The sequence below is a fragment of the Rhyacophila brunnea genome, unplaced genomic scaffold (genome assembly GCF_057557595.1).
Source record: "Rhyacophila brunnea isolate RB1 unplaced genomic scaffold, BYU_Rbru_1.0 scaffold_9, whole genome shotgun sequence".
Classification (NCBI taxonomy): domain Eukaryota; kingdom Metazoa; phylum Arthropoda; class Insecta; order Trichoptera; family Rhyacophilidae; genus Rhyacophila; species Rhyacophila brunnea.
In genome coordinates this window covers 39,923,758-39,938,893 of record NW_028233361.1, presented here as the reverse complement: position 1 = coordinate 39,938,893, position 15,136 = coordinate 39,923,758, and the positions used below count along the sequence as shown (strand labels likewise).

The window sequence follows — 15,136 nt, the reverse complement described above, 5'->3', positions numbered from 1 at the left end:
ACGTTGTAGATAATCTATTTATATAATTTTGAAGCCTTGTTATCCTTTATATTTATTTTATTTGTTCAAACACGCGCGTTAACATGATCTTACTCCCTACTTCAATTTTAGTTTGTCAATTTATGGATATGACCGTATGTTGTAGCTTAACCACTGGGGAATAACAAAAGAAATGGCGTATTTCAAAAAACACTACCTTATACTTAGGTCAATATTCAATAATTATTATAAAGCAATCATTATTCGTAGAATGTTTATTAAATTTGAATGGTCAAAGACATAGCTTATAATCAGTATCTTTAGAATTATCTTCAAATGTGTTAATCTTGCCCATTTTTGAATAATAAAATGCCTAATTCTTGTCAAATTTGGGATCACAGAGATTATCAATATAAGTTTTTATCGTAAATATTTTACAAAAATAATCTCGTCATAAATTATACTAATGGTTTTATAAATGCGTTTAAAAATTAATAAATGTAAAAAATCTTAACACCGCTGCACATTCATGTACTGAAATATGACTATATTTTAAAACATTAGAGCGAGAGGTTTACAAGAACACTATTTTATGTAATAAAAATACTTTTTGCAGTCATCAAATGTTTAAAATAAATATAAAGGATAACAAGGCTTCAAAATTATATAAATAGATTATCTACAACGTTTAAGGAATGTCCAGGATCATGGTTTGAAAATGCAATAAAAGTTCCATTTTGACCTATGCTGAGCATGTCCCCCCTTAACTAAGAATGAATCAACCAGTTCACCACACGATCGTTCAAGGTTTAAGGAGATTGTCTTAAAAGTAAGCAGTGTTGACTAAAAAGAAGAAGATTTTAGCCTCACGGAAAGCCGTGAAATCGGAGGAAAATGGCGATGTCCAATAATCAGTGTAGTGGTGTCCCAGAAGAGTCAACACTCAGAAAGAAAAAAAGAACATTTGTAATAGATACATTTAAGTGGAAGCAGATTGTAATGTGGTCAAAAAACGATCATTGGTTAATTAATCTCTGACCAACATGAGAGCAGATAAATGAAGAAACAAAACAAGCACATATTGTATGTGAAAAGATTTGATTTTAGGACAAAATAAGAAGATTATAGACAGCAATAATAGAAGATAAGATACGAAAGATGAAGTCCTCCACCGAAGAAATTCCCAGTAAATCTTGCATGGCAACATACTTCCGACGTAATTGTCCATGCTCTCCCTGCGGACGATGACCGAAGACATCTTCGTCGCGTACACGATGCAGCTGTCCAGAAAGGTGGAGTGAGGCGCGACCACCAGGATCGGGGCCTCCTTCCGTCCAGCCTGTTGGCCCTTGATGGTAATGGCCATCCCTCCGGCCAGGTAAGACCACTTTCCGATGGCGCAGAGGAGTGGTCTCATAGCCCTGTCGAATTATCGGTCATTAGCACTATCTTCTGTGATCTCACAATCAAGGAATCAATCCCATGTTCCATATTGTATCCAGTCCAGTGCATTTTCCACATATTTCTACTTTCAGCTTTCATACCTGTGTTAAGTGTTAGTAGGCATTTCGGTAAATTTTTTACGTTATATATTTGTTAAATCATTCCCAACTCCAGAGTTTTTCTTCTGTTTTTCTTGCAATAATTAGTTAGCAGTGATAATAGCATTAGTGTTTGTTAGCACATAGAACATTTTCATTTATGACAACACAATCATTGATTCAAAACCACGATGTTCGAAGTTTAATTAACAGTATCCCAATATCCTGTGTAAGTAAATTTTTTATTTCAGTGCACAATTTGTATGTGATAATAATTAAATAAATTATTAAATATGCACCATTTGATGGTTACCCCACAACCAATGAAACTAATCCAGTTTTCAAATGTGTATCCCACTTTATCAAGCGCATTGTTTCAGCATTTATTCAATGATCAATTTTTAACCAGTTATCCTAGATTCAAACGTAGCTTCCCTTACACACGCAGCGGGTATTACCATTTTCCACATACAACTAATGATCGCAGGACGTTGTATCGCGCGATTATATTCGCAGGGTGTAAAACAGGGGTAACTGCATACTTGAACGATATACTTGTTATTTTTGCGTAAGTATAGATGCAGTCGATATAACCTCTACACGGCATAAAAATATACTTGGATAATGTACAGTTTACACTTGAAATATTATGTTGTTGAAAAACGCATTGTCAAAATACTTGTACAAAAGATTGCATAAGTCTACAGCTCAAGTATGCAGTTATGTTTGTAGCCGGCTTTAACATCCTGAAGCGGGCCACCTATCTATCGCTAAGAGTAAATGCAGTGTGACGCGCTGCAGTAGCGTTTTCCAAATGGTGTACGCGGTAAAATTAAGGTGTGTTTTTAGCGCTTTTTCGTATTTTTAATATGTACATCCATTTGAATTATGGAGTTATCGAGTATCGGCACTCAGTTAAAAATGCATCATACACCCAAATGTATTTAATTATTATAGGCATTGAAGTAAAATAAGCGCTGCAGGCGACTTTTTTACTATTAGAGCAAATTTGTGATCTGTGTTTATCTCATTTATCTGGTCGATTCGCCACGCCGGGCCCTTCCTAAGCCCAGGCCCCCAGGCTAGAGCCACGTCAGTCTGTCCCTTGTGGGGGCCATGAGGTAGGTACCAATAGTATGACGTTATTTTGTTAGTAGGTAACTACCGATGGAATCAAATTTTGATTTACAACTAAGTACATAGTAAAAAAAAATATCTAAAAGTCTTATTTCGACATTTTTTTCCAGATTACCTATTACCTATACAGATTTCCAGATTATATATTATTCTTGTCATATCCGTTTTGGCAGTAATGGCGCCATTTAAATTTATGAAGTTGCTACCAAACGCAATTTTTGCATTATCCTTTATTACAGTATTATTTTTAAACTACTATAGTCAATAATAAATATCAAAGAAAACCTATAGGCTGTAGGTACATTACGTTTTTTAAAATGCCACGATTGTATTATTACGATATTTATTTAATTAATTAAATAAAATATTGTATTATATTCAGATTCGGTTTTTTGAAAATTAATTATTAATTCTCTAGTTGTTCATTAAATCATTAAATTTATATTATATAGGAGCTTTTCGAATAATCGCATTAGCTGATAATTATAGCGAAATTTAGCTGCTTTAAAACACTTTTAATATGAAGGTATTCATTAATTCACCATCAATGTCACCATTTAATCATGATATAATAACTCACGTTTTTGAGTATTTTTGATCCCTATACCATAAATTACTATCCTGCCCAAATTACTTTACATTTTAAATCCCCCCATTCGTGTGAAATTATCGATTTCATCTCAGAATAGTTTAAGCTTATGAAAAAAAGACGTCACATTTTTTGCACCCTCCACCCTTCTAACCGCCACACCAAAATTTATTATAAATATAATTTATAATATTATATATATATATAATATTATACTAATGCTTTGAAACGAAGAATTAATTGAAAATGACAATTTTAAGCGCACATTGGATTGTGATAATACTGATAATACTGATAATGTAATAGAATTTATTTAACCTGATTATTATGCATGTATGACAATTGGTTATATTCAAGGCTTTGCGATAAAGTCGGTCATGCGATACATAAAATTGAGTATCATTTAGCACTCATTTACACCAGAATATGTGGGAGCTATATATTATATACCTAAAGATAATACATAATATGCAAATTAATAATGCTGTTATATTAATAAAACCATCGGCGATTTTCTTTGACGCAGACATTGCGATCGATTCGTTAGAAAATTTAGCAGACCCTTAAAAATGGTCATACAGTTATTAAATTAAGTATATCGATCTTAAAAGAATGCAAATTTAAAGTATAACACATTTATTATCCAAAGCACAGTAAAAAAAAACACAAATATGATTATGTGTCACCACAGCCATCTTGAATTATACCTAAGCGATGATGCCCACAGAACGCGTCGGGCGCGCGAAGTCCGCGTATGCAGTGTTTATTCATAACCATAATCACACGTCTCTTCCCGCGCATTACCCTTCACCTATGTTATAAGCGGCCCAAGCAGCACAAAATAAATATTATTACAGCGCCTCTCATAACAAAGCAATAAAAATATTATATTATTTCGGGGCTTGTAATTAAAATTTACGATGACATTATTCAACCAGCGATAAACTGAACACGCAATAAAATAAAACAATGACTTCTCTGTAATTAAATAATTGCTTTCCGCCCGTCGATCGACAATGCCTCGCGCAGCGTGTTTTTACTCGCTGTGTTCAATGAATGGACTCCATTGTATTTTCTTTCATTCGTATCGCCGAGAAGCGGTGATTTGCGAAAAAACGATGATTCATGCGGCGCGCGCGTAAAATGCGTCGTCAAATCCAGTGGGCGCTGGCGTATTTGATTACGTTGTATTTTCGATGATTTACGCGCCACTTGTAGAAATTTTGCGCGAGCGCCGCACTCGCTGCGTCAATGGGCTTTATGCCTCAGTGTATAGGGAATATAATAAACCTTGTTAGGTCCGTGGGGGCCTAAAAATCAGTAGTGCCTTGGGCTCTATACGTTCCTAAACTTTGTACTAACTAGAATGATATGAGTTTATTCAGGAGAAAAAGGTCAAATAAATAATCGAATAAGGTCGAAGCTAGAAAGGAAGCATACTAACTAATAGTATTAACTTCTGTATCTTAATTATTCAAACAAATAATATATCTGGCAACAGAGGAATTGAAAAAAAAAGAATGTCCTGGCCCAAACATGTCAGATACCTACTGGTTTAGGTTTAGTACCACTATATCCCCGTTTGGAGCAGTGGCAACAATGATGGAATTGACGCAAATTAAGTAATTTTACCTATTAAATCGAATCGCAATTTATTAACTTCAAAACTGTCACTTCCTTCAATAAATAGTTTTAAGTTGAGTAGTGCAGTGTCTCTAGTTCTAAAGTGTCTCTAACAACGGAGTCCCTGTCTTTTATTATGTACCGGCCCTATGCAACGCATGACCTGCCTACTCCCACAGAAAATCACTGCTGATACTTACCTACCTAAAACTAATCCCGGAATACTAATATATTCATACATAATTTGAAATCATCTCATGCATATCCCCGCTAGAAAAAATACAACATCCCACGGAACATGAACCTGTAACCGGTGGATTCGCACCAATGTGCTTTTCCAATTAAACTACGGGAATCATACTTAATTATCACGATTTTAACTAGTAGTTGTTAAATGAACTGCTTTTCAAATTGCGTTACAATGTTAGCTATCGGTATATTAAATCAAGGTAGGTACCAATTAAATGCCTCAATTACTAACCGACATTACGGAAGACTTCAAAATTGTTGTTTTTTTATAACGTAGTTGCTAATAATTTAGTAACATTGCTATAATTTTGCTAATTATAACCAGTATATTCAATTAGGCGGTTAAGAAATCAATTTCCGAGATTGCAATCCATAATCAAATGAATGAAAAGGAAATCGCCAGTACGCAGTAAAAGCAGTGTGTAAAAAACGTGAGTAAAATTTTTACTAAAGTACTCTTGCATCAGAACATGCAATTCGCGCATGAATTGCAAGGTGCATTGGATTCTCGTTCTGAAGACCTTGTCACGTGTTACGTAGGTACGACATTGGCATTCATATTAAATCGTGTAATGATCGTGTTAACGGATGGTTTGCAAAATAATATTAGTGCGTAATAAGAGGTAACGCTTACTCAAGCATTGGTGACAGGCGTGTACACAGAAAAATAGTTTGGGGGAGGGGTACCATTTTGAAAAAAACATCCAAGCAATATCATTACTCTGAGATCCACACTATTTTTTAAATTGGTTTAAACAATTTAGTAAGTGTCACTGGCATTTACTCCGCCTACTACGCACTTTTACAGATACCCAGACACTGTACACTTTCAGTCTAGTGTTAAAACACCTGGCCTGCAGATATAGCTAAGGGTGTTCACCTACAAGTTATTGCAAGCTGTCACATCCATAATTGCTTATCGAATACGCGTGGTTTATCGTTTATAGTAATTTATACTGTCGTTAGTGTCCGTTTATATCGTCCGCTCTGTCTTGTCTTGTCTTGGTTTTTCCAATGGCCATAGGTCTTGTTGTAAAATGAAAAAAATGAGGGGAGCCAACCCATTAAGAAGGCAATTCAGCCGAAACATCCGGGTCACTATCCTCAGTCATGCGGTCTTGACGAAGAGTAAAAATAACTAGTATTCGATTTAAAAACTAAACAATTAACATAAATAACCTAAAATTTGTATTTTTCTATTTTTTTCTTGCTGTGGACCCGGTCACTGATAACGTGATAACTGTGACATAAGAATAATCATCGCTTTGTATTTTTATTATAATCATAATCTGTTCATACAATAATATATTTTAAATTAATAAACATATTGGATGTACTAAACTATAGAATAAACCAGTACTCCGCAACCTTTTCTCACCCACGGCACACCAATGGTCTTCCTAGAATTCAGCGGCACACCACACGTAAAACAACCAGAACATGGACCCAGGCCATGATCTTTGGCGGGCCTCCCTATTTATCGCTAAAGTTGAAAACAGTGTGATAGGTAGGTACTCTAAGATAGCGTTTTTCAAATGGTGTTCGAGGTCAAATTGACGGTATTGATTGTATGCTATAAAAATAGCTAATGAAATGATTTCTTGAGTATTGACACAATAATAATAAATTGTATCCTACAATCGCATGTTTTGAATTGTTATGAATTGAAAAACTTTGCTTACCTAGATATATCGTAGAAAATGGGACGCTGAACTGCGATAGCTTTGTCGGAAATCCGAGGATATTCTTTATTAACCGAAATCCAGAAAATAGCCAATGGTACATCGGCGAAGTTCAGTTTTAGCGTCCCGACGTTAATCATTTCAATAAATTCCTCTCGAATTTATAGGAATAGCGTTTCTATAGAATTTTCGGCATTGGTTGCAAAAGGGTTTCTAATCCAGCCATATTGATTGTATGAAAGTAATGATGATATTGAAAATCAATGGTGGTCTGGTAGATTCTTGTCTTAACTCCTTCTGCCAAATTTCGAGTTTATTTTTGAATCCTTTAAATTTATCAGAGCATGTCAATATATTTTCATTTAGACCTTGTATTGTTTTATTAAGTTCATGCAGGTGCTCAAATATATTACCAGCCATGTACGCAAATTTGGTTATTAAGTAAGTACTGTTTAATATACAAAATTATTTGTGTTTTTTTTAAGCAATTCACCGCGGCACACCTAGCATCGTCTCACGGAACACTGGAATAAACGACCAATATAATATAATAGACCTTTGGTAAACGATTGGCATAATATTTCAACACTTGCTAATTGTTATAATGCACTTCATTAAAAGTCTCCAATTAACGAACGTAAGAATATTCTTGAAAGACGACAACACATTCGCTTATTAAAAGAGTCCAAGATTCTACTTTCACCGCAATATGCTCGACCGTTGTTTATGCGTTCAGCTGGTATGTAGCTGGTATAAGGCAACTACGGCCATCTATCGCCCAGGGGGTTTTCAAAATAGTTATGCATGGCACACATTGTATCTAACAGACCTAGATTATCATGATTGTTATAATACGAACATTATTTCTATGGAAGTGAATTGATATCAAAACAAACGCATTGATGTTTGAACCAGAGCTGGAAATGGAACCGAACCCTGCGAGAATCTCCCAATTGTTTTGGAACCAAAACCTTTGTTTTATAATCTTTAGAACCCATATCGAGATTCCGGAGGTTCATCGTTTTTAATTTTGTATTATTATCGTTCTGTTTTTATGGTCATCGTTTTACCTATGCTGAAAGCAGTTATTCAAAAAATTAGATACTGCAGCGCATCTCGTCACTGTTCTGGCAGAAGACACTAATTCGAAAAAATGACATATTGAGTTAGTACCAAAATGTTCCTTATTTCAAACTTTACCGTCTGTAAACCTTCTTAATAAATAAACAGTCTTTATTTTAAAGTCATCCTATCTACGACTACTTAATAAACTCACATGATAGACCATTATTTCAAACATTTGAACGACTTCGAAGTCAAATTACTCAAAACTAGTATTCTCCAGTTAGTGTGTTTTGCCAGAACAGAGACGATTTGTACCTTGTACCTACCTATAATTCAAATATAATTCGCAAATCTACACGGGTCATTGCTGGTTATCAAGGACATGACGTCCAAGGACAATGGAAGTAAACTAGACATCGCGAACCCGACAAAAATACAGTCCCGTTGAACCTTTTATGTTAATAATACATTTTGTTTCCAACCATTGAGCTGAATTTTTTAATGGAAAGATATTTCCGTCATTACTAGGTTTAGGTACCTATTTATATATATATTTAATGAGTCCCCTTGATTTGCCGCCCCCAAGCGACGCTCAAGCTGCCTACCCCCACGAGACGTCACTGATGGATTCCTTCATTTTTTTACTTAACGCATTCGCTGCTGAGTAGATAATGATTTTTTAATTAGCACCTTTAAAATGCACGTTAATTACATCGATCGGCCGCCTGGTCATTACGCGCATGTGCGTCTTCAGCGTCCAAAGTATTAATGATATAATATGGATTCTTTCCTTATGATAATGATAATTAAAAGAAATTCCCGCCACGTTTTCTTCTGGATTATAAATATAAAATATAAATAAACAGTCTTTATTTTAAAGTCATCCTTTTTACGATTACTTAATAAACTCACATGATAGACCATTATTTCAAACATTTTAACAACTTCAAAGTCAAATTACTCAAAACTAGTATTCTCCAGTTAGTGTGTTCTGCCAGAACAGAGACGCTATTCTATACACAAGACTGCTTTCGGCCGCTACGGCAGTATTTAGGGTAGGTTTGTATCGAAGTATTAGCACTTATTGTAACAATTGCAATACGGTAGTTGTAATTGTTACAATAAGTGCTATGCTTTAAAAGCACCTCCTTTGGCTGCGGTAAACTTTAGAGCGAGATAGAAAGTTTCGACTGTTTAGACGGCTAACTTATTGTAATTGTTACAATAAGTGCTAATACTTCGATACAAACCTACCATATATAGTTACCGTAGCGGCCGAAAGCAGTCTTGTGTATAGAATAGAATTATGCGCAGGGTTAGTATTTGGGCGGTAGCATAGTGGTGGGCGCCCTCCATGTTGGGTATATATTATTTTCAATGAAAATCCTATATTGTCAAATATAATATTGTATATTAAAATTTGAATGAATAACAAGAATAACAAGAACGTCAAAACTAAATATGGCGAGATGATCAAACTTGAGACTCATATGATAATAAATATATTATAAATAATAGCGTAGGCAGTGACGTCCCGTGGGGGTAGGCAGATTGAGCGTCGCTTGGGGGCGGCAGTTACTCGAAGGGCGGCAAATCGAGGAGAATTATTTGGAATATATAGAAATAGCTACCTAAACTTAGTAATAACGAAAATATCTTTCCATTAAAAAAATCAGCTCACTGGTTTTATCGGGTTCGCGATATCTAGGTTACTTTCGTTGCCCTCCGACGTACTTGGTGAGCAGAAACGACAAGTGCAGATTTTCGAATAATTAGTCTGATATTTTATTAGTAATGTATCCATACAACAGATTTCTTAGATATTGGACTTATGAAAGGATGATAAAAATACTGTATAAAAATGAGGCGGCTTATTTGGTGCTGCCTAGGGGCGGCATTTCATCTAGGGACGTCATTGAGCGTAGGTATATAATGGGTATCAGTGGGAGCATATTTTTTTTATCTGGAAGTGCAAGAAACATGCAAGTCCAAAAATATATAGTGTAACCACAATAAATATTATTAAAATGTACAGGTGATAAATTTTTAAATTCACGCACGGATTGGCCTGATACAATAATTGATTTAAGTGGAGGAGATTAATATAAAAGGGCATAATAAAAAAATCAATGGTTTTTTTAGATTGATAGATTTTTTATCTTTACACAAACATACTTCGACAAAAACATGATAATAATACGTACCGTCTAAATAAACCCGCCAGCACCCCATACTCAGCTTGAATTGGGCATTTAAGTAGTGACGTAACGCAATATCTGTTATACCTGGGAATGTTTCAGGAGATGTTATCCAATACTGAGGTTACTTAGAGAATTATTTATGATCCTCTAAGGATCGAATCAGACAGTATATATTATATTATGTGTATCGAGATTATCATGACTTAACTTACTATTTCATGCAACCAAAAAAATGCAACATGCATTCTGTAATTTTTCAAATGGGCAAATAAGTCTTTATGCAAAAAAACATTACATTCAACATCAAGCAGTATAGCCAACCACAAAAGCTTCGCACAAAAGAGCTTTCTCGACATGAAAAAATAATACAGACAAAGACAACACTGTCACATTTTAATTATCATTATTGACGTACTTCCAAAGAGTGGAAGCCTCGCCGCCTCAGCCTTCGCCACTACGCTGGCTCCGCCAAGATACACCATTGTGATGGCGTCGAAGAACGTGGAGTGCGGGGCGACGCAGAGGACGGGGGCCACGCGGGCCTGCGCCTGCTTCACCCCTTTCACCCGCACGCTGTAGAAACCTCCATAGGCGAAGACGGCCCTCATCAGGGCGCACACCCATGTGCGCAGCGATCTGAAGTGGCGAGTTTGAGGATGTAATTTTTAATAGAAAAAAAATTGGCGCAGTCACTTAGCATCAGCCATGTCAGCACTAGGCCATTTTGGTGCCGTAATAAAATTAATATTACTCAACAATATAATATTTAGGAACTTTAATAATATATAAAAAATGCAAATATGTTACTATTTATTAGTAACAGTAACATGGTTATGCAGTCAGTGCTGAAATGATAATACTTAGGCTCATTGCACATCACGGCGACTAGACACAATATCTGTAGTTGCATCTAGATGTCGTAATGTACGACGGGCCTAAAGCGACTAGAGCCGCTTTAAGAGTATGATGATATTACGGGCAGTGGTGGCTAGATATAATTATAATATCTTTCTGACAGTCAGGTTGTTTACTACTGAGAATTAATTGATTTAATATTTGGTGGTAAATACGATTTAAAAACCGATATTGCTGATATTAAAAAAAAAAACAAGGTGCAGTTTCCACGTTTTGCATTAAACAATACAGAGGCATAGAGACAAACACGTACTTAAGGGGGGACATGCTCGTCGAAGGTCAAAATTGAGTTTTTATTGTATATTCAAACCATGATCCTGGACACTCCTTAAACGTTGTAGATGATCTATTTATATAATTTTGAAGCCTTATTATCCTTTATAGTTATTTTAAACATTTGATAACTGCATGAAGTATTTTTGTTACATAAAATAGTATTCTTTTAAACCTCTCGCTCTAATGTTTTAGAATATAGTCATATTTCGGTACATAACTGTGCAGTGGTGTTAAGATTTTTTACATTTATTAATTTTTAAACGCATTTATAAAACCATTAGCATAATTTATTACGAGATAATTTTTGTAAAATATTCACGATAAAAAATTATTTTGATAATCTCTGTGATCCCAAATTTGACAAGAATTAGGCATTTTATTATTCAAAAAATCGGCAAGATTAACACATTTAAAGATGATTCTAAAGATATTTATTATAAGCTATGTCTTTAACCATTCAAGTGTGATAAAAATCTTATGAATAATGATTGCTTTATAATAATTATTGACCTAAGAAGAAGGTAGTGTTTTTTTGAAATACGCCATTTCTTTTGTCATTCCCTAGTGGTTAAGCTACAACATACGGCCGTAGCCATAAAATGACAAACTATAATTAAAGTAGGGAGTAAAATTATGTTAACGCGCGTGTTTGAACATGTACCTAACCGAATTTTTTTTTATTTTTTTTTAAACGGTACATGTTCAAACACGCGCGTCAATATCATTTTACTTCCTACTTCAATTATAGTTTGTCAATTTATGGCTACGGCCGTATGTTGTAGCTTAACCACTAGGGAATGACAAAAGAAATGGCGTATTTCAAAAAAACACTACCTTCTTCTTAGGTCAATAATTATTATAAAGCAATCATTATTCATAAGATTTTTATCACACTTGAATGGTCAAAGACATAGCTTATAATAAATATCTTTAGAATCATCTTCAAATGTGTTAATCTTGCCGATTTTTTGAATAATAAAATGCCTAATTCTTGTCAAATTTGGGATCACAGAGATTATCAAAATAATTTTTTATCGTGAATATTTTACAAAAATTATCTCGTAATAAATTATACTAATGGTTTTATAAATGCGTTTAAAAATTAATAAATGTAAAAAATGTTAACACCACTGCACAGTTCTGTACCGAAATATGACTATATTCTAAAACATTAGAGCGAGAGGTTTAAAAGAATACTATTTTATGTAACAAAAATACTTCATGCAGTCATAAAATGTTTAAAATAACTATAAAGAATAATAAGGCTTCAAAATTATATAAATAGATTATCTACAACGTTTAAGGAGTGTCCAGGATCATGGTTTGAAAATACAATAAAAACTCAATTTTGACCTTCGACGAGCATGTCCCCCCTTAATAAAATGTTTTATTTTTTAAAAAGTATCTACATATTTAATTTTTACAATATTAATCGAGGGTTCTTTCTAGAGGTGAGTTGGAAATACTGTCACCAGTTTGTATACTCAAGTCTCGGATGAAACTACCCATACTCAGTACGTGTGGCCCAACAAACTTGTTCCAAAAAACTTGTTCGAACGCATGCGATGATAATATCGCGTTGCGCTCGCTAGTTGGTAGAATTTCAATACTATTGACATTAAATGCGCGCGAGCGAGATAGCACTTGAATACAAGTATGTTCTATTTTTTAGTCTATGCACTCGAATGACTGATATTCCTTCGGGAATGTGGTGAGGTGACGGCACATGCTTGTTATGACCGCTCAAAACATGTTTAAAATTAAAAAAAACATTGTACATTAATTTTATGTTGACAAGAATATTATAACATTTAAAACAACTAATAAATTTAAAACGTGTTTAAAATTTTATAATGCCGAAATTCCATTTCGAAAAGCCGAGCTCAGTGTATTTTTAGCGATTCTATTGAAGCTGATATTTCAAATACTAGTAAGTATTTTTGAACAAGTTTTGATACTAAGTATTTATTTATACTGGTAGTATGTATACTTAGTCTTCAAAATCGACCAGTTTTCTCACCTCTAGTTCATTCTCGTATATAGCAACTCCACTGCTTCATTTTCACGTTTGAATTGAGTGTAGCCGTTTAAATCTACGCGTTCGCAGATATTTATTACCCCTATACGCCATAATCTTAATTTCGGGTACCTAGCATAACGTCCGTGATCAAAACTTTACACAGGTGAGTAAGAAAAGACAACCCCGTTTTATAAAGTGTGCGAAACTCGTTTTTTTTGTTTTTTTTTTGTTTTGTGATTTTACCGAGGCTTTGACTGCGACTCGCTTTCATATCGCCTCTTCGCTTCTAGAAGGGGATCCGTCGATCAGGTCCTCACTCCTATTCTGTTAAATTGCTTTATAATTATTTTGCCTAGCTCTTCCATCTTTCTTTCTTTCTTCTTTAGACGCCAGTGTTTTATGCACCAGAATCGCTCTCCTCCGTATCCATCCCCTCTGTATTTTCGACACATCGTGTAATCATTGAATTTCATATAGTCTAATTCAGACCTCAGCCAAGTCTCTGAGATTAATGCTATTGTTATTTTTTGTCTTATTGAGTAAACTTCTATATCATTCTTTTTTTGCTTCATACTTCTGGCATTCCATTGTAAAATCTTAATTTGTTTTTATTATCCATTTTGTTGCAGAACCTCCCCTAGAATTTCTCCTAAATTTCCTTCTTTGAAGTTTTTGCATACCCAGTCCACTGCTTTAATTATTAGTTGTTCAATGATCTGCTGCCAGTCTCCCCCTTTCAGCAAGACTTTCATAATTTCTCCCATCGCATTAACCTCTGTCTTCCCCTTTGAGTTTTTCTTATTTTTTGTAGGCTTTAAGCTACTACCTGTTGCTGCTATTGTTGAGCCTGAAGCTTCTACCACCACTTCTTCTTTCTTTTTGTTTTCCTTTATTTTTAAACTCGTTTCTTAATTCATTGTTCACTCGACCTCGTGATATTATATTATACACTCTTCGAATACGTTATGTGCACTCCGCTAAGTGAAGTAATATGGGATAAAGCGATACAACAAGAGATCCGCGATAACAGGAAGTCGCTGTAGTCGCATATACAGAAGACTTCTCAGTGACGTACGGCATGTTTTAGTTTTTAATGCCCCTTGTCTAGGTGCTGATGAAATCAGTAATACGCACGATGATTAGCCGAATGGTTCACACACACTCAACGAACGCCAGGTCGATGTGATATCGCCGCCTCAGTCACCCTACTATCGCTAATACACTACAGTCCTACCTACAGTCACTAATACACAAACAAAGGTCATCAAAGGCTGGAACAGAGAGTTCCTGGCGGGCGTGTTTAAATAATAAATCGGCTCTCTTTTTAGATACGAAACCTTTTCTTCTTCGCAATAAACCTAAAGTTTACTAATAATAATTCTAACATCACTCTTAATCGTTTTAGACATATCTTTATTATAAAAAGCTTCAAATTACGTAAATAGATAGATCCGTACATCACGGGAGCGTAAATTGAAATGATAAATTTTGGGACGTTCCTCAGTTGAAAACGGAAGTGAGATTAGCTGTACTAGAGGGGATTGTTAGAGTCTGTATTTTATAAACTGGCGTACACGTCACACGGAAAGCATTGTGCCATTGCGTTCAACTGTTGCAAGTTTTCAATGGGAGGGAACGAGATGGATGCTGAAGCGGGGGGGGGAAACCGGCACGTCAGCTTATAGAAGACAGACTCTAGTTCACAGTTTTAACACGTCGACAAGAAGTTCTTGTTAGACAATAGTTCGTGGGATGGCACGTAATCGAAAGTGCCGCTTTGGCAACGTCACAAGACTTGCGCAGAGGTCTCCGACTAACCAGGCTAATCCAATCAGTCATGTGGACTGAAAAGGACGAAC

General features: G+C 35.0%; 2 protein-coding genes across 2 annotated transcripts in view; both read right to left on the bottom strand.

Annotated features, from left to right (window-relative positions):
* The window catches only part of LOC147063621 (lysophosphatidylcholine acyltransferase-like), a 129,847-nt gene that overhangs the window by 37,998 nt on the left and 76,713 nt on the right, over positions 1-15,136 (bottom strand). The window contains exon 3 of the mRNA XM_085959783.1: positions 10,482-10,702. Within this exon, the coding sequence (XP_085815909.1) occupies positions 10,482-10,702 (221 nt within the window). The remainder of the gene's footprint in view (positions 1-10,481; positions 10,703-15,136) is intronic.
* LOC147063622 (uncharacterized) lies at positions 803-9,221 on the bottom strand. Its single transcript, XM_085959989.1, has 3 exons — positions 9,133-9,221; positions 1,189-1,400; positions 803-921 (listed from the first exon to the last, which is right to left on the bottom strand). The coding sequence occupies exons 1-3, from the start codon at positions 9,219-9,221 to the stop codon at positions 803-805; spliced, it is 420 nt and encodes a 139-aa protein (XP_085816115.1).

Coding starts and splice junctions, on each gene's coding strand:
- LOC147063622 (XM_085959989.1), bottom strand. CDS start 9,221: ATGGAGGGCGCCCACCACTATGCTACCGCCCAAATACTAACCCTGCGC. Junction 1,401..9,132: donor GACTGCTTTCGGCCGCTACG/GTAACTATATAT, acceptor ATAATTCGACAG/GGCTATGAGACCACTCCTCT. Junction 922..1,188: donor CATGGACAATTACGTCGGAA/GTATGTTGCCAT, acceptor TTTCTTTCTGAG/TGTTGACTCTTCTGGGACAC.